General features: G+C 41.2%; 2 protein-coding genes across 12 annotated transcripts in view; both read right to left on the reverse strand.

The window, feature by feature from the left end:
* LOC126404488 (NACHT, LRR and PYD domains-containing protein 12-like) overlaps positions 1 to 18,808 on the reverse strand; it is a 59,895-nt gene that overhangs the window by 40,585 nt on the left and 502 nt on the right. The gene's annotated exons all lie outside the window — the stretch shown is intronic.
* The window catches only part of sb:cb1081 (NACHT, LRR and PYD domains-containing protein 1b allele 2), a 32,716-nt gene extending 13,908 nt beyond the window's left edge, over positions 1 to 18,808 (reverse strand). For 2 of the 10 annotated variants that reach the window (XM_050067741.1, XM_050067746.1), the window contains exons 1-5: positions 18,682 to 18,808; positions 14,548 to 17,359; positions 14,191 to 14,234; positions 14,020 to 14,084; positions 12,637 to 12,851 (exon numbers count right to left, since the gene is read on the reverse strand). In XM_050067741.1, coding sequence (XP_049923698.1) covers positions 12,637 to 12,851; positions 14,020 to 14,084; positions 14,191 to 14,234; positions 14,548 to 17,335 — 3,112 coding nt within the window. In that variant the 5' untranslated portion in view covers positions 17,336 to 17,359; positions 18,682 to 18,808. Of the gene's footprint in view, positions 1 to 259; positions 364 to 2,349; positions 2,646 to 4,575; positions 4,680 to 5,084; positions 8,349 to 8,482; positions 8,519 to 11,724; positions 11,849 to 11,981; positions 12,111 to 12,276; positions 12,528 to 12,636; positions 12,852 to 14,019; positions 14,085 to 14,190; positions 14,235 to 14,547; positions 17,360 to 18,681 lie in introns of those variants that run through there. The other 8 variants (XM_050067744.1, XM_050067745.1, XM_050067743.1 and 5 more) reach the window with 8 other exon arrangements.

Genomic DNA, 18,808 nt, shown 5'->3' on the forward strand with positions numbered 1-18,808 from the left:
CTGTGAGGTGGGATGGATTATCTCGGCAAAGGAGAAGTGCTCACTAACACAGATTTAGACAGATTTGTGAACAATATTTGTGAGAAATGGTCTTTTGTGTATATAGAAAATGTTTTAGATCTTTGAGTTCAGCTCATGAAAAATGGGAGCAAAAACAAAAGTGTTGCGTTAATATTTTTGTTCAGTGTACATATATATATATATATATATATTTTGTACATAAACAACCTTCACTGAATGACAGCAATGTTGTGCTGACCTGTAATACTACATGACCTTGGGCGTGACGTTCCAGGCTGCCTCGGACAGTAAACACCAGATCATCCATAACATGCTTAGATCTCTGCAGGACCGCCTGCTGATCTAAGACAGAAAATATGACATTAGTTATTCCATCCATCCAGGGCCGGGTCACGGGGGCAGCAGGCCAAGCAAAGCACCCCAGACATCCCTCTCCCCGGCAACCCTTTCCAGGACAGATTAGACATGTAATCCCTCCAGCGTGTCCTGGGTATGCCCCGGGGCCTCCTACCAGAGGGATGTGCCCAGAACACCTCTAATGGAAGGCACCCAGGAGGCATCCTGATCAGATGCCTGAACCACCTCAACCGACCCTTTCCCATCCCAACCCAGAGGGGGCAATCCACCAGTTTCCAGCAGAGAACAATGGCCTCAGATTTGGAGGTGCAGACTCTGATCCTGACTGCAAAAAGCAGAGATGCAATGTTGAGGTCTCCAAATCGGACCCCTTCCTACCCCCGGCTGCGCCACAAGAACCTGTCCATGAATATCACAAACAGGATCAGTGACAAGGGACAACCCTGGCTGTGGCCAACACTCACCAAGAATGTGTTTGACTTTACACCAAGTATGCGGACACAGCTCTCACTTTGGTCATACACTGACTGGATGGCTCATAGCAGTAAGCCCGGTACCCCGTAGTCCTGCAATACCTCCCACAAGGGTAAAGAGCTGCGCCACTGCTCCACAGCCAGGATGGAATCCGCATTGCTCCTCCTGAATCCAAGGTTCGACAATCGGTTGGAGCCTCCTTTCCAGCACCCTAGATTAAACTTTTCCCGGGAGGCTGAGCATTGTGATACCCCGATAGTTATTGTGATTTTTAAATGAGGGCATTGCTGTTTATTTGAGAAAAATAAATTGTCTCTTTTTTGTCACTTATTAGAAAATAAGGAAAGTATGTAGGACGTAGGGCAACATTAGACTTGTTTTATCCTCTGTCTTATTTTATTTAATTACTTCTCTCCTACCTCTATTAATGACAGTGGGATACAATGCACAGTTTTACTATTTACCGTCTTTCTCACAGCACTTCAACATGAGTTATAATGACCTGCTTTGTTGGTTCTCATGCAGTCATGTTTTATGGATGACAGCTGATTCCACTTCCTCAGGTACTTTACAGCTAGCTAGTGCAGTGAATAAAAACTATAATTTCACTAGTACTTTGCTGCAGATTTTTACTGCTGTATTCTTTTGTTATGTACACTACTTCTCACTCTAACAGCCTATTCAAGACCTTCAGAGACTTCCAAACAAACCTCATCGCTGGCAGCATTGATTTAAAGAGGAAATTAAGAATGCCAACATGTTTTTTAATGGCCTACAGACCAAATCACAATGTTTGTTTGCGATAACTTATGGGTAGAAAATCTGTGTGCCAAATAAACAAAATGAAACAGTGCTGAGCAAATGCTACCTAAACTGGTTAGGCCACCAAAAAAGGCCCACCTAAAAGAAAAGATCAGTACTATACTCAATAGGTACTGATTTTTTTTTAAGTGGGTCTCTTTAGGAGGCTAAATTACATTTTCCTGAGGCCCACGTCCACAGCAATACATCACTTAGCTTTTGAGCTGCTAGATTTTGTTTATGAAGGACACTAACAAAGCAACACAGTAATAAAATAAGTACAGTCGAAACATTAGATAGGTCGGTCTACTGTGTTTAATTCTGTATCTTTAAATGTTACAGTTACTGCTAAAAATGCCAACAGAAACATACAAGTTTACTGATTTCACATACACTAACCAACCACTTCATTAGGTACACCTGTTCAACTGCTCGTTAAAGCAAACAGTTTATCAGTCTATCACATGGCTGCAACTCAGTGGTTCAAACTGAGCATCAGAATGGGGAAGAAAGGTGATTTAAGTGACTTTTAACGTGGCATGGTTGTTGGTGCCAGACGGGCTGGTCTGNGTTCACACAGACTCACCAAAACTGGACAATAGAAGATTGGAAAAACGCTGCCTGGTCTGATGAGTCTGGATTTCTGCTGGACATTCGGTTAAATCTATAATTACCATATTGTGTTTCTTGACCTACCTCCTCGATGTCTGAATGCAATGCTGTAGGTTTTATCATTCACCCTCCTCAGTGATCCACATTCTCCGCCACCGGATCTGTGGCGAATGCTGAAATACGTTTGCAAGCTCTTCACCTGGTTGTCTGCCAGGCTTTGGCATTCAAAGAAAACAGGGTACTGGTAAGTATCATCCATGGTTTAGTTCTTGAGAAAAATAACACCAGACATCTGCAGCATCCAATTTGAAGAGCAATATGTTTACATGACCCCCGGCTCTTGTAGAGGGAGTTAGACAGACTCACGGCAGAGCCCACACCTGTAGACAAACACATCCAACATTTTGTGTCAGTTCATACAACTTTTTCATGCAGACTGCTGTCAGCAAAACATAATTACATACAGCACAGATTAGAATTCTTACAGCTCTGATGACTGTAAGGCATGAGGTGGGATTATAAAACTAAATATTGTAAAACTTCAATTAAACACCCAGTCCCTTTAACTAGCCAGGTGTGGCTACATGTGTTTTACAAATAAAGGCCTGTCTCAGTTAGAAGCCTGGTCTGGTTGCCATGCAGCTCATTTTAATAGAAGTTCTTTGGATGTATAAAGCCAGGTTGTTGTCTACCCGCTGGAGCTAATGTTAGTTAGCTGTTTAGATACTGCATACAAATACAAATGTTAAACTTTTGTCCATATGGAGATGCTACACATCTGTAGATAGAGTCTCCACAATTCAATTGTTGAGTTCATTTTGCTGACACCATGAGCACCATAGAAGACTAGTTTATTCAGATGTACCTGCATGGTAAAGGAGAGATGGTAAATGGTGACTCCCTACCTCTGAAGCAGTCATAAAATCCAAACGTGTCCATTTGATATATATTCCTTTGTCCAACAATCAAGATAATCAAAAGGGTTTTTGATCAAAATTATCCTAGTTGTAAGTATTGTTTTAACGGGATAAAACTAGATCAAATAAATGATTCATAATTAATATGTTTCTTGAAGCTAGGGCTGGGTGATATGGACAAAAATTCATATCTCGTTAATTACAGGCTGACTGGCGATACACAATAAATATCTCAGTATTTTGAAGGAAATAGGATACATGTTTTCAGCTACGAGTCAAAGCCACAATGGAGATGTCACAAGCAGTTTCATAAAAACAGGCTGTACCCCAACAGAGGGGGGACCAAAAATGGGGACGGTACAGAACGGTTCCATTGGTACCATCCACAACTTTTCACAGTGGAAACGTAACAAAAGCGTACGGAACTGTACCACACCGCACTGCTCAGTAGAAAGAGACCCGGATTTCTCACTCTTCTAAGCCATTTCCACAGAACAGTTTGGTACAATTCAATTTGGTACACTTTTTCTTTTACGTTTCCACTGTGAAAAGTTGTGGATGGTACCAATGGAACCATTCTGTACTGTCCCCATTTTTGGTCCCCCCTCTTTTGGGGTACCTAGCACACAGATCTGGTACTAAAAGGTGGAGCTGTGAACACTGCAGTCTGTTGATTGGTCAATAGAGGACGGTCACTCTGCTCAGGGCTGAGTTGTGGCTGGTTTTGAGGCTCATGTAACCACTGTTCATACTGTGGAGAGTTTTATTCGTAGACTATAACTATAAAATGAAAGGATGTTTTGCTGCCTCTCACAGCAGCTGGAGTCTGAGAAAAAATAAATTAATTCACTGGGCCGACTGCCGGCTACTTTTAAGGTGGAACGTTCACTTGTAATGTTACTCAATGCATGAGTTGATGACGTGAATCAATCAACACACCTTAAATTTCACTGTGACAACTTTGACCATTACTTTAGTTTTTATATGACATACACTTTTAGTAATGAGTGGATCTTCAAGCATTTATATATTAATTCTGACTGGGTTATGTGACCTACATATATTCTAATCCTCACTTGAAGAAAAAAAAAGTGCTGTGGAGTGTTGTTCCTGTGGGCTCCAGCAACACTCAACCCCTGAGCTTGCCTGAGAAGGACTAAATACACAAAGCAGCTATTTCTAAATATCCCATGGAGAGACTCTCACTGCAGCCTGTTCTATTTTGTTCTGAAAATGTCGGTGTGCAGCCTCGTTCTGTGGACGATAAACGAGGTGCAGACTGATAAAGGAAATACAGTTAGTGCTGGATGGAGCAGTGAGTGACAACAACCCCGCCCACATTTAAGGGTACTGTGAAAACTCTAGGGTCTAGGCACCATGTCTGAAGGGTTACCTTTGGTTCCAAAGGTGCCATACTTAAAGTGTCTGGTGGAAACAGGGCTATAGGTCATCCCTTCATGGTGAGAGCGGTGCAGTTACAACCATCCCCAGTCTCCCCTACAACACAAGCAAGACGACAGGACTACCCATTTTAGCAGACATGCCAGAGGTGAGTGGAGAGATGAACTATGAGCTAGGCGGTGGAAAACTACTCATTTCCTCGCCTGTATGGTTGCTTATGTTTCTGCATTTAACATGGACTCTGTTAAAGTGAAACCAACCTATGAGCCTTTAGCTGTCACTGAGGGTGTGTGTGTGTGTGTGTGTGTGTGTGTGTGTGTTTGCGTCATGCATCAGGGATAACTGCCTAATCGCAAAGTATTGGTTAGATGTTTATGTGGCCTAAATAGCGTCGGAGCTTACTAATACTACGGTCTTTACATTAGAGCCGTGTTAATACCGGGATTCGGGAATACAAGTCACATAGGTAACTTTTAACTCTCAGAGAAGATTTTAACTAACCTTAGCTCTGCCTTCCACTGACAGCGTCCTCCTCCACACACTTTGGTGACTTCCTCAAGTAAACTCACAGTGGGTGCGCAGTGGAGTCTGCACTCCACTTGGCGGGCGGATACGGTTAAACGTCACCACGACCACGTGGTTCTTACAAACACAAGGCAATACTGGTGAATATCATTCAGGCAGGAAAGCTGTTAGGACATCCAAATAACATATTAAAAGTATTCCATTTTATACTTAGTGGATCAAGGTAAATTCAGGGCTTAAAATTTGGGGCCATTGTATCACAGCATCACACAAAAAAGTGCATATCTGCTTCTGAACATGATATTTTCATATAATTTATGTCTAATCATTCGAGTTTTAGGATGGTCCTTTACATATAACCATCAAATATGACCTGTTCTGAATGTATGTGCACTTAGGGAGTACCTACGGTGGCCCTGAAAGGTCACAGCACTGCAACTTAAGAAAACACATGCAAAAAGACAAAACACAAGCAAATTGAGAAAACATTTTCATCAATTTGACAACACGTGCGCAGCATTTAGAAAACGCGCTGAAAAGACCACAACACAACACATTAGAAAAAGCGATGCAAAGACCACAACACAACACATTAGAAAAACGCGCTGCAAATAGACCGCAACACAACGGAAGTGTTTCCAGGGGACACTTAAATGTGATGCACGCCGGTCAGGCGTGTTGTTGACGCGGATTCAGCTGCAGCCCCGGAGCAAAGATACTGTATATATAACAGTCCACTGTCTTTTCCCGGAGCAGAAGCCCCTGACGTGACACAAGCCTCTGGCTTGACGGAAGTGCCCCTAGCATGACGGAAGTGACGTGTTTTGCTGGATAGTACTGTCACGGTCTTTGTGTGGAACTGATGAGTCTGGATTTCTGCTGCGACATTCAGATGGTAGGGTCAGAATTTGGTGTAAACAACATGAAAGCATGGATCCATCCTGCCTTGTATCAACGGTTCAGGCTGGTGGTGAAGCTGTAATGGTGTGGGGGATTTTATTCACATCATGAATGCAACCGACAAATCTGCAGAAACTGTGTGATGCTATCATGTCAATATGGACCAAAATCTCTGAGGAATATTTCCAGGACCTTGTTGAATCTATGACACCAAGAAAGCTCTGAAGGCAGAAGGGGTCCAACCTGGTACTAGTTAGGTGTACCTAATAAAGAGGCCGATGAGTGTATACTTAGTCTTCTTAATCTTTTTTTTTTCACAACAGTACAGAGAGAACATAAAATGACAGACAGCAGTTCAAAGGGAAAAACAATCAATGAACAAGATTGAAATAATTCACCTATTTTATATTAAGACTCTCAACGTACAGATTATTCTGGTCTTATCATTTAGCTGAAGGGACCTGGTTGGATTCCTGGTAAGAAATAAAGTAAAACAAAAACAAACCAACCTTCAAGTCTCTTCATAACCATACAAATCCAACAGTTTTTAGTCAAGCACATTACAGTGAAACATCAAAAGTCATGTGTTCTCCCTCACACACTTTTACAAGAATAATAATAAAAAAAATTGACCACCCTGGCTGGAGCTCTGCCCAGGTTCTGGCTCGATGAAGATGATAAAGATTTACAAGTGTCATATACAATTTAAACAACATTTAAACAAAATAATCTGTCTTTAAAAATGTGCTTAGATGTGACCTTAGCAATCACACGAGGTTTGCTTGACCCATCTCGCTTGATTTAAAACACAATATTAACATAAAATAAAGTAATAAATAGACTTAAAGTACAAAAAATATATATCAAAAATTTTTCCATTAAAAAAACATGTTTCTTTACATGTTGCATGACCTTTAGTCATCTTAACACATTTAATATTTTCATATTTTTCATAAACCCAGACCACAAAATGCTAAAATAGATACCAAGCAAATGATTGAAGTTTTAGGAACCTAGTGTCCTTAAAGGAGACCTATTATGCTGTTCCTTTTATTCCGTCCTATATATTGTGTTACAGTGTCAGATGTTTATATTAATTGTGGTCAAAGTTTCAAATAATTAGGTAAAAGTATGTAAAAGTAATCCCTGTGAGCAAAAACCTCAGGCTTCAGACCCTTCTGAATACTCTGTTTCCTGTGGGGGTTTTTTTTTTTCGACTTTCGAGACAAGCTGACATCAACTCATGACTGATTTCTCTATATGGACATCTGCTCCACGCTACAAATGCTAATGTTTACATTACATAGCCTACACTGCTACATGAAGCCACATGCTAACATGGTCTTGTTTGCCTTTGTTGTTAATTTCTCCACAATTCCAGATCATATTCCTGCTGCAACATATTCAGTTGTGTTTAGAAGCTTTTACTGGTGATTTTTTTCAAGGGAGAAAATGTCGCAATACAAAAACATTCCTCAGCTGCCATGACACAACACTGCTACATGTAGCTACATGCTAATGTCAGGGAAACATGTAAACTTGTTTGCTGATGTTGTTAAATTCTCCCTGATGTTGGATCATGTTTCTGCTGGAACATGCCTGGCGGTGATGGCCAAATGAAACCTCGTGAACCACATTCTTTATTTTCTGACCCTACCAGATGGCACTGGATAAAGGCTGAAAGACTTGCAATGAAGTGTGCTTTCAAACCTTTGTTGACCAGACAGCGCCATCTGGTGGCTTCAGAAAATAAAGACAGTGGTTCATGAGGCCTCATTTGGCCATCACTAACTGGTTGTGTTTTAAAACTATAATTAGTGATTTTTCATGGGGCAAAGTGCTGCCATTTAGGTCCCTTTAAATGAAATCACTATTTTCATCAGAGGTGTCTGATGGAGATCAGCTGATATAAATGACCTGTAGCATCTCTTTTCACAGCAGAGACAAGTGCTCGACTGTTTGACCCTGTAAGGGGGAGGCTAAACATTTGATGGATAACATTGTGTCCAGTGTCCTTTGTGTCAAATGTCCAAGGGCACAGCACTTCCTTTGCCATTTATGTTTTGTTCCTTTATCCAGATTCTTCAAGCTCAATTATGAGAGGCCTCATACTTCTCATCCCTTTCAGGATTTCATAGAGAGCGTCTTTGCCTTTGGTGCCAGCTGCAGTCACAAACTTGTGAATGTCCCTCATCTGGCGTTGTGTGGTTTTTAAAGTTCTCACAGCATCATACTTCTCATCTGAGATCACCCCCCTTTCCATAAGCTTGTCCAGGATGGCTTCTGTATCGCACACTCTCTCAATCAGAGCTCTCCGATGGCGATCCACAAAATGCTGGCCTGAGGCAGGACGATAACAGCAAAGCAACAGTGAACACCAGAAGTTGTAACGGTCTAAAACAGTGAACTGAACTGTTTGAAGCCACTGTGTGAATTCATCTCATAACTTTTCAATCCCAGTTTTTTTTTCTTACCTTGTTTGTGATCAGTGCTCTGACTTTGGTAGTCTCCTGAAATACAATATGGGTCACAAGGCTGATTAATTAATGGATATTTAACTTGATGGGGTTTTTTTTTTTTTCATTGTAAAAAATGCCAACTGAGCATATTTTCAGTCCCCTCGAAAATCAATTGGAATGCAACCATTTCCTTTGTTTTTTGTTGTACACTGAAGACATTTGGGTTTCAGGTTTCAGAAGATTTCCGAAATTCAGCTTTTATTTCATGGTATTTACATCTAGATGTGTTAAACAACTCAGGACATAGTACCTTTTGTTTAAACCCACCCATTTTTCAAGTGAGCAAAAGTATTGGAACATGTGACTGACAAGCGTTTCTCATTGCCCAGGTGTTGCCTGTAAGATTGATTGTTTAAACATTATATAGCTCTGAATGTCCACTCTTGGTATTTACCCATGAAAACTTCATTTGTTGTCAAGAAAGGATACATCAACACGAAGACCAGAGAGCTGTCTATGGGAGAAAAGAAAGGCATTTTGAAGCTGAGAAAAGAGGGAATATCAATCAGAGCCACTGCACTTACATTGGGCATAGCCATAACAACAATCTGGAATGTCCTGAAAAAGAAATTAACTACCGGTGTACTGAGCAACAGACATCAAACAGGTTGGCCAAGGTCAAAAACAGCAACTGATGACAGAAACATTGTGAGAGCAGTTAAGAAAAACCCAAAAACAACAGTCATTGACATCACCACCAACGTCCATAGAGCAGGTGTGAAGGTATCACAATCCGCTGTTTGGAGAAGACTGCAGAAGGAGAAATATAGAGGCCATAACACAAGGAGCCTGGTCTCACTTTGAAGTCATCGAAATCTGGCGCTTGGGCTGTGACTTGAGGCATTAGAAACCAATGAAAAAAGGCGTCCTTTATCGTTGGTATGATATGCGGCCACTTGCTGTTATAGTTTGATGACCCCCGGCGGCGTCAGGGGAAAACGTGTTGGGATGAAAACGTGAACGTGAAGGATGAAAATTAAGGCGGCAAATGTCCGAGTGGGGCAGGCGGGAGGGGTGGTGGATGGGTCCAACAAACAGACTTTCACCCAAGAGAATGGTTCAAGTCCTGATTCTAAAGCCAAACCCTGTTCTTTTTTCCTAAACCTAACCACGTGCTTTTGATGCCTAAATCCAACCATGTGTGTTTGTTGTTCAAGGGGAAAAAAAGGTCAATTCGCAGTGTTGTACTGACGTAGTGCATTAATTTTGAAAGAGACTGTATGTGAACGTTTAATTTCTTGTGAAAACAGAGGTGCATTTTGATAGAAGACAATGAATGTAACAGGCAGAACTTGACACGGTGTCCCAGAACGTCAACAACCAACGCACCCAGGGTACTTTGCACATGGTATCTGGACGTGGAAAGTCCATGACCAAACGTTGATATGCGACAAGGTCGGAGTGAGAATATGTTGCCACAAGATGCAAGCCACTCATCAGCAGTAAGAATCAGAAGGCCAGATTGGAATTTGCAAAGAAGTACAGAGATGAGACACAAAAGTTCTGGAACAAAGTTTTATGGACTGAGGAGACCAAGATTAACCTCTACCAAAGTGATGGAAAGGCCAAAGGGTGGAGGAAGAAAGGATCTGCTATGATCCAGAACATACAAGCTCATCTGTGAAGCATGGTGGAGGTAGTGTCATGGCTTGGGCTTGCATGGCTGCTTCAGGAATGGGTTCACTAATCTTTACTGGCAATGTAAGTCATGATGGTAGCAGCAGAATAAATTCAGGAGTCTACAGAAACATTTTGTCTGCCAATTTACAGAGAAATGCATCCAAACTATTTGGAAAGACCTCCATCATGCAGCAAGACGACCCAATGACCCAAAACACACTGCCAACACAACAAAGGACTTCATCAGGGGGAAAAAGTGGAAGGTTTTAGACTGGCCAAGTTAATCACTAGCCTGGAAATCCAGACCCAAATCTAGAAAGATTTAGGGTCTGGCCATGAGTAATGCAAATGGCCCTCGAGGGGCGGCACCTAGCATGCATTTGTAAATATCACTGCACGCAATTGGATAATACTACGACCAATCAGAGGAATACACGGGGTGACGTATCCAGAGCTTAGCTACCAGCGGAGCTAACTGGTAGATTAGACTCTTGCCGTATCCGGTCGGCAAAACAGCAAAAACGTCCTTCTTGCAAAGGAAAGATTCGAGCGCCGTCTTCTGTTCCTCTTTTAGAGAAAAAGCCAAGTCTAACTCGTTCATTGTAGCGGCCAAAGCCGTTTCAAACAACTGGTGTTCATCCGTAGCCATCTTGCAATGTTTACTGACTGATTCCAGACATCGTTGTCGCAGCGCTGTCATCTGTTTAGCTCGCCTCTGGCCCGCCTATATCAGATACACCGATGTGATTGGTGCAGCTCGGTTTCATGGGCATATGTAATGAGCATCATTACTGATTGCCAGAGTGACTCGCTGAGCAAATTCAAATTGTGCTCTCGCGAGAACTCTGGATTTCCAGGGTAGTTAATCACCGGACCTTAGCCTAATAGAGCATGCATTTCACCTCCTGAAGAGGAGACTGAAGGGAGAAACCCCCGAAACAAACAACAACTGAAACAGGCTGCAGTAAAAGCCTGGAAAAGCATCTCATATGAAGAAGGCAACAGTTTGGTGATGTCAGTGGGTCACAGGCTTAATGCAGATATTGCTAGCAAGTAGTGACGGCCAAATGAAGCCTCATGAACCAATTTCTTTATTTTCTGACCCCATCAGATGGCGCTCTTGGTTTAAGGATAAAGGCTGAAGGACTGGCAATGAAGTGTGCTTTCAAACCTTTGTTGAACAGACAGCGCCATCTGGTGGCTTCAGAAAATACAGACAGTGGTTCATGAGGCCTCATTTGGCCATCACTACCATGAAGGTTATGCACTTTGAGTTAATTTAAGACTATTTGTTCCAATAAGTTTGCTTTCTTGAATATTGGGTTGGTGCAAACAAAAGGTACTATGTCCTGTGTTGTTGAACACATCTAGATGTAAATACCAGGAAATAAAAGCTGAATTTCTGAACCCTTGTCTCATATTCGTTTTTTGATCTGCAACCCAAATGTCTTCAGTGTACAACAAAAAACAAAGGAACTGGCCTTGTGCTCCAACAGTTTTGGAGGGGACTGTAGCTAAACAGAACAAAGTCGAAAAAAAGTTGAATTAAATAAAAAATTATGAAAAAAACTACTGACCTTTATGGATGGTACAGGTCCAGAAAGTTTCTTTCTCACTTTCAAGCCTGAGGGTGAAGTCGCTGTCTGCATTTTTGACAAACACCTCAAATACATTTCTGTTGTCATATCTGAGCTCTCGTGTCTGTGAAAAACATAATAAATGGAAAGACTTATTCTTTACAGCCATTATTTTCAATTGTGACGATCTTTCAATTGACACATTTTTTCAATGATACAGAAATATTAAAACAGATATTAAAACAATTGACACATACGCTGGGTTGAATCTTTGCATCCCCCATGTCTGTTTTGAGGGAGAAATTATTTCCGAGCTGCATGGACTTGTCTGGGCCTGGTTTAAGGATTGTTATGGATCCACAAGAGTTTTGCTTTTTTTCCACTTCCTGTAAAAAAAACGAGATGGAAAGCTATGATTTAAGCATAGTCATAGTGGTTTTGTGCATTTTCCAGTTAATAGAGAATACAACTAACTACGCTGTTTTCCCAGATGTGTACGTGTTACATCTTGCAATTGTTTAAAGTAGTTATTATTGCAAATGAAATAGAAACCTGTTGTAGGGATGGATCAGGTGGCACCAGGTAAATGTCCAATGTGAGGAATTCTTTTTTTGTCTTGTATATCAACGTGTCAAAGTGAAATGGAATGCCCAGTTTCTTCCAGATCATTACACCGATTGGAGTGAAAGTTGTCCGGAGTAACTTGACGTGGGACGATGTCACTTCAGACACTTGCTCCAAAACATCTCCACAGGTATCCACATGCAGAACTACAAACATGTCTGACATTGTAGAGTTTTCATCTGCAAAGAACAAACATGCACAACTTTAGTGAGGAGAAACAATACGCATATGTTTATTTAAATCTACAGAAAGTCAGAAAAGGTGTTTTTACATTATATTATACCTCACCTACACAGACCCAGTGTGGCAGATGCACCTCCTCCAACTTCCCAGCTGTGATTGTGATGTCCAGTAGGGGTCCTGCTGGCATGTGATCCATGCATGAAGGCCTCCTCATGTGTTCCTCCCACGAGCAGAACTGGTATTTGAAGCTGACCTTTTCCTTACAAACCCAGCGCAGGGCAGACACGCTGCATTCAAAACGACCTGCGTCAGACTGGAGGCTAAGGAGTGAAAAGGAACACAAAGGGGTGTTTATTTACAATGGACTGAACTTTTGAATTAAATAGCAACTTAACACAATTTTTGTGTAGTCTGTGTAAAGCACTATTGTACTGACCTTTGTGGGTCAAAAGTGTGTAGCACACCAAGCTTTACCTTCACACAATAGTTTAATTCTACTGATTTTAAAACACTGTGATGCAGAAAATGTCAACAAACAAAATCAGATTTAATAAGCCATGGATTATGCATCTGCTATTTTCCTGTACCTTTCTGTTTTGGGGGCAATGTATTGCTACAGGATTTACCTGGTACCTACATTTTGCTTTACTGTTTTGGTATGTTTAGTGATCTCATCTTTTAAATTCATGTTTGAAACACTAAGTGAAAAGATTTTTTCCAAAATGCTCAAGTTTATAAGTTGCAGGGCTTCGGTGGCTTAGTGGATAGAGCGGGTACCCCATGTACAAAGGCATCATCCTTGTCCGCAGCAGCCTGGGTTCGGCTCTAGCCTGCAGCCCTTTGCTACGTGTTGTTCCCTCTCTCTCTCTCCCCCTTTCAAGTTTAGCTGTCCTATCAATTAAAGGCAAAAATGGCCAAAAAATAATCTTGAAAAAAAAAAAAAAAAGTTTATAAGCTGCAATAAGCGGCATGGTGGTGTGGTGGTTAAAGGATAACTTCGATAACAAGTTGTACCTATTAATCATACGCACACATACACATGGGGAAATAGGGCCCAGGTTGAAAAATACCAAAGTTATCCTTTAATACTGTCACCTCAAAGCAAGAGGGTTCCCGGTTATATCCCGGGTGGGGGTGCCCTTCTGTGCGGAGTTTGCATGTTCTCCCCGTGTCAGCGTGGGTTCTCTCCGGGTACTCTGGCTTCCTCCCACAGTCCAAAGACATGCAGGTTAATTGATGACTCTAAATTGTCCGTAGGTGTGAATGTGAGTGTGAATGGTTGTCTGTTTCTATGTGTCAGCCCTGCGATAGTCTGGTGACCTGTCCAGCGTGTACCCTGCCTCTTGCCCAGTGTCAGCTGGGATAGGCTCCAGCACCCCCGCGACCCTCAAGAGGATAAGCAGTTGGAAAATGGATGGATGGATGGAAGTTACGATAACAGCCTTTTTTAAATGTCAATGATTCCTCCGTGCTTTGATGAATCTTTACCTGTAGGTTTGAACCTCATCTACTCTCTTGACTTCTGGTTCAAGTTTTGTCCAGTCACTGGGGTCCTGTTTCAGGGAGCAATGCATATTTAATAAAAAATAGTTAGTGTAGTTGGAACAGTTGTTTTGCAAAGCAAACAAATAGAAATGAGCAAGCAAAGGATAGACTTACCGTAGCACCACCACAAGCTCCTAGCTTCAAGTCTCCTGAAGGTCCTTATTAAGATATATTTATAAACATTAAAATCAAACATTTTAACATTTTTTGGTGCCTGTCTAATAAGGCATCCATTACTATTGACTTTCATAATGGTTAGTAAATCATTGTTATTATAGATTCTATAAATTCCACCAATAATAAAACATCAGAAATATACCACACAGATTATGTTTGAGTCTTATTATTTACTAAGTGGAAACATTTTGTATTACAATGTTTTTGTTACAAATTAAATATAGGCTCACATGTATATTAAGTAGGTATTAATAATTGTTAATTAAATTATAGGACAATAGTTTCCTCCCTTACCCTCTGTGGTAGTTCTTCGCTGTATTCTAAAGGCTACAGGACCGCCGATGGTGATGCCAAGGTAAAATGAAACTTTACCAGATTTCCATAGGCTGTCTCTTTGATTGACATCCACCTCAATCTCTGTGTTTCTGAAAGTTGCATACAGTCTGTAGTTTCGCACCACTCCTTCAACATTGAGAAGGTGTTCTTGGACTGTGGGATCTTTAAAAATATTCTCATTCTTCCAGTTAGGGTTTGAGTCTTTTAGGGCATCCTTTGTCCAGTAGATCTCGAGGACCCTCCTGTGAATGTATCTTCTCAGACCTTTACCTTTTCCAATAAAAAACAGAGGGCGAAGGTGCCTTGATCGAAAGAGTGTCTCATATTCACGTTCATAGGAGTGCTGAACATGTGTAATTAATTGTTTGAGGTTAGAGACAACTTTGTCTTCGTCATCTGTAGGCCAACATATGAGCAGGGCTAACATGTGAAACTCAGGTGCATCTCTTGAGCTCAGTGGCATTGTCTGTCTAAACGCATTTTGATAGTCAGAATTGGATGGTGACTCATTCTTATTTATCAGCATAATGTTGGCGAGAATGTAGTTGGCTAAAGCATTTCCAGTGGAATCTTTGCTTAGACAGATTTCTTCCCACCATGTAGCAATCTGTTTAACCTCTGATACAGTGCATCTTCTGTCAAGACACGAGAGTACTCCAGCAGAAGTAACAGCCAGTTTTTGTTTAAGCTTCTGTATGGTTTGATCAGATTTCTCTTTGTGTTTGGCTGCTGAGTCTCCGACATACTTTCTGTAGCATTCTGAGGTCTCCTTAGAAGCATATGATGCATCTTTTTTCTTCATGACAGACTCTGAGTAAGTTAAAAATGTATCAAAAAATTCAAATTTTCTCTCAACTTCATCTCTGAGGCTGTTTATTAGATCGTAAAATCTGAAGAGTTTGTTGTCTCCCAGTGCTTCAAGGACAGAGCCCAAGGACACATTCTTTGTGAGAACTTCTTTCCAAATTTCGTTGTGGCTGACAAGTAGGTCATACACAAGGTTGCAAACCTGTAGATAACCAAACTGCCCCCTGGTGTTAAAAGGACGCAAGACTCTGGTCTTGCCATCTTCTTTGATGTCTGTCACATGTTCGTTTTCAGCAAGTCTTTCTTCATCTTCGAAAGCTTCAATGGCCTTTGTGGCCAGCTGCAAAATCTCTCTTGGTGTGGCATTACACTCTATGTTCTTCAGATGGTTCTTATGGACTTGGCCCAGTGTATCCGCAATGAATGATTTTTTGGGATCTCTATCCTTTGCTGTTTTTGCCCACATTTCAGCCTTGTTGTAATCTTGTAGTTCTTTGTAATAAAAGCGAGCGAGGGCTTGTGGAAACAAGGCATTTTGAACGAATGTATTTGATGCAACTTTTAAAACTGATGCACTCTGTTTTTTGTCTTCCATCTCCTCTATATCTAGAATCAGTCTGGAAAACAGCTCTTGGTCATCTTCTCTTCTCTTTGGTCCTCTGTGATGCCTTTCTACATTGTCATTTTTTTCATCTTTTTTAATTTCCCTTTTGGTGAGCATGTCTTTGACAAAACCAACCAAAAATGGAGGAACATCATCTCCGCACAAACACTTCAAGAGGTTTCTTGCTGTGTCACTTCTGGTCACACCTGCCTCAGCCATCAATTCAGTACAGCACTGTGCTATCATAGGGTGAGCCATGCAGACCCTCTTTTCAGATCCATCTGGTTGGAAGGTGATGATGAGATGGCTAAAGGGCTCCATTGTATCCTCCAGTGAAAAGTCTCCATGGATGTAGTCGTCATGTTTGAAAAAATCCAGGCACTGAGACTCCAGGAGATATGAGCCTGGTACATAGGCATTCAGCAGGGATAGAAAGGCAGCAAGCTGGGTCTTCTTTGGTATGTTTGCTTTTTTGATGTTTCTGATTACAGAGCATGCTTCATGGATGTAAGCCTGAGAAAAATTGGTTTGCATTATGTTGAAGCCATGGAATTGATTGCATTTATCGCCATACTTTTTGCTGAGCTTCTCTTTTTTCTCACTGAATTTTTGTTTCTCTGTTTCTGACAGTTCTTTTTTGAGGATGACAAATTTTCTCTCCTTCCTCTTAGCTTTTTGTTTAACTATGAAAGAATGTTCCTTTTTGAGGATTACATGGTCACTTGCTCTCACAGAGTTGAGTAAAATCACCACAGGCATATCAGTGTCTATCTCCTGTTCAGCAATCTCTTCCATAATTCTGTCTTGCAGATCTTCCAAAATGAACTGATCTTTCAGTAACAGCAGCACAGTGTTCTGGTGGCCTCGGCTGCCTGCTGTGAAAAGGTGGACCACTTCTTTCGCAACTTTTGTGATGTTTGAGGTTGAGCCTGTTAAAACAGCACTTCTGAAGGTTTTCCTCAAGTCCCACAACACCTGCATCGCCAGTGTCGTCCCCCCACATCCTGGCTGGTGGAACAATTTAATTGTGGGTGTTCCAGGGTATCTTCTCCTTTTGCGAATTTGTTCTACGAGTGTATCGTATCCATCTCGTCTGATGAAAGGAGTTCCCGTGCCATCTGACACTGCCTGGTCACTAATGTGAAAGTTTAACCATTCAGGAGGGGCCCCTCTGTAAAAGTTCTCCTCGGTCTGATCAGCAACTGTTGGATCTATGATCTCTCCTTCAAACTGATTTGCATAGACAACATCCAAAAGTGAAAATGAATCTCCGATTTCACTTCCCATGTAAATTTGTCCACCTTTTGCAGTAGACAGGGCTGGTCTCTTGGCCATTTCAGACTTTCAGTGTTGTGAGGCCTAGATATTAAAAATGAGAAATGGAACATTGGTTATCTTAGACTCTATGAATGGGTAGTGTTACACATAACAAATACCCCTTTTCCACCAACATGGAACATTGGAACTGTTCAGAGCATTTCAAATAGAAGACAAATTGGTTCAAAACCTATTTGGAACCAAAAAACAAACAAACAGGTTTTCCTTAACCTGAATTGTGTACCATGGGTGTGTCATATTCTACAGATTGGAAAGTGAAGATGGAGAAGGCAGAAATGACAAAGTCAAGTTAGAAATAGTCTGAAAAGACTGTGCAGTGGTCTCAGTAATAGTTGGTCCACACTTGTTTTTTGGATAAAAAAAACAAACACATCTGTAATAACAACAAATGCAAGCTGTATTCTCCTATTTACTTATGTTGAGCATTGTGCAATGCCCTCCACTGATGACACATCCTTGATTGCAATGGTTTGGCTCAAAACTGATAAAAACGCAGGCTGGTTCGCTTGATAGCATCAAGGTTCAAAGAATCCTGAACAGAACCGGTTCTAGAACTAGATCTAATTTAATGGAAAAGGGGTAAAGGAGCACAATAGTAATGATCTCTTCAATTCTGTCCTTGCAGCCAGCACTGTACTCTGTTAACAACAATTCCTTGTTGCTTAAATGGCTTTTCTTTAAAAAAGTCAGCAGTTTAGTGCCTGGTGCAATCATATCTATATATTGTTTATTATTATATATAAACATGAATTGATTGAGTACAAATATATATAATATCGCCAAGTCCAAAAAAAGGGGAAAAAAATAGCTGCACTGTTGCCCTGATGTGCAAATGGAGTGAAACAAACGTTATAATATTGTAACCCTTGTTCTATTAGCACAGGTAGAGCCCTGTAATGGACTCTATGGGTAATACTCTCCTCCAATCACAAGAATGCATTCACCCACTTGCATTAGCAGAGTTTTATTACATTTTCAAAATGTGGGTTCCATGCATTTCAAGTGTAGCTGTTATTCCGTCTAGCTCTTATCCTCCGATCCCCCAAACAAGTTTTGTGGATTAAAAACTAGACTGGGCTTCTTGTTGGCATGAGGGTCACTAAGTACTGTCTGTATTTTCATTCTAAAGTGGCCATTTTCCTAACGCTGTGGATGGCTATGAGCTGAAATGTGTCCGTTCGACTGCTGCTGTGCAATCCACTATATTAAAAAGTATCATACTTATTAGTGAGTGCTGTCTGGTTTTTCTGCTTTGCTGTAATTTTTTGGACCAGCACCCAATTACACTTAGAGACTTTTGAGTGAGCACGCCAACTGAGCATGGTTTAAACACCACAGCCTACCTGAGTATTGTTGCTGACCGTGTCCATCCCTTTATGACCACAGTGTACCCATCTTCTGATGGCTGCTTCCAGCAGGATAACGCACCATGTCACAAAGCTCAGATCATCTCAAACTGGTTTCTTGAAC

Source organism: Epinephelus moara, chromosome 17 (assembly GCF_006386435.1).
Source record: "Epinephelus moara isolate mb chromosome 17, YSFRI_EMoa_1.0, whole genome shotgun sequence".
Lineage (NCBI taxonomy): Eukaryota > Metazoa > Chordata > Actinopteri > Perciformes > Serranidae > Epinephelus > Epinephelus moara.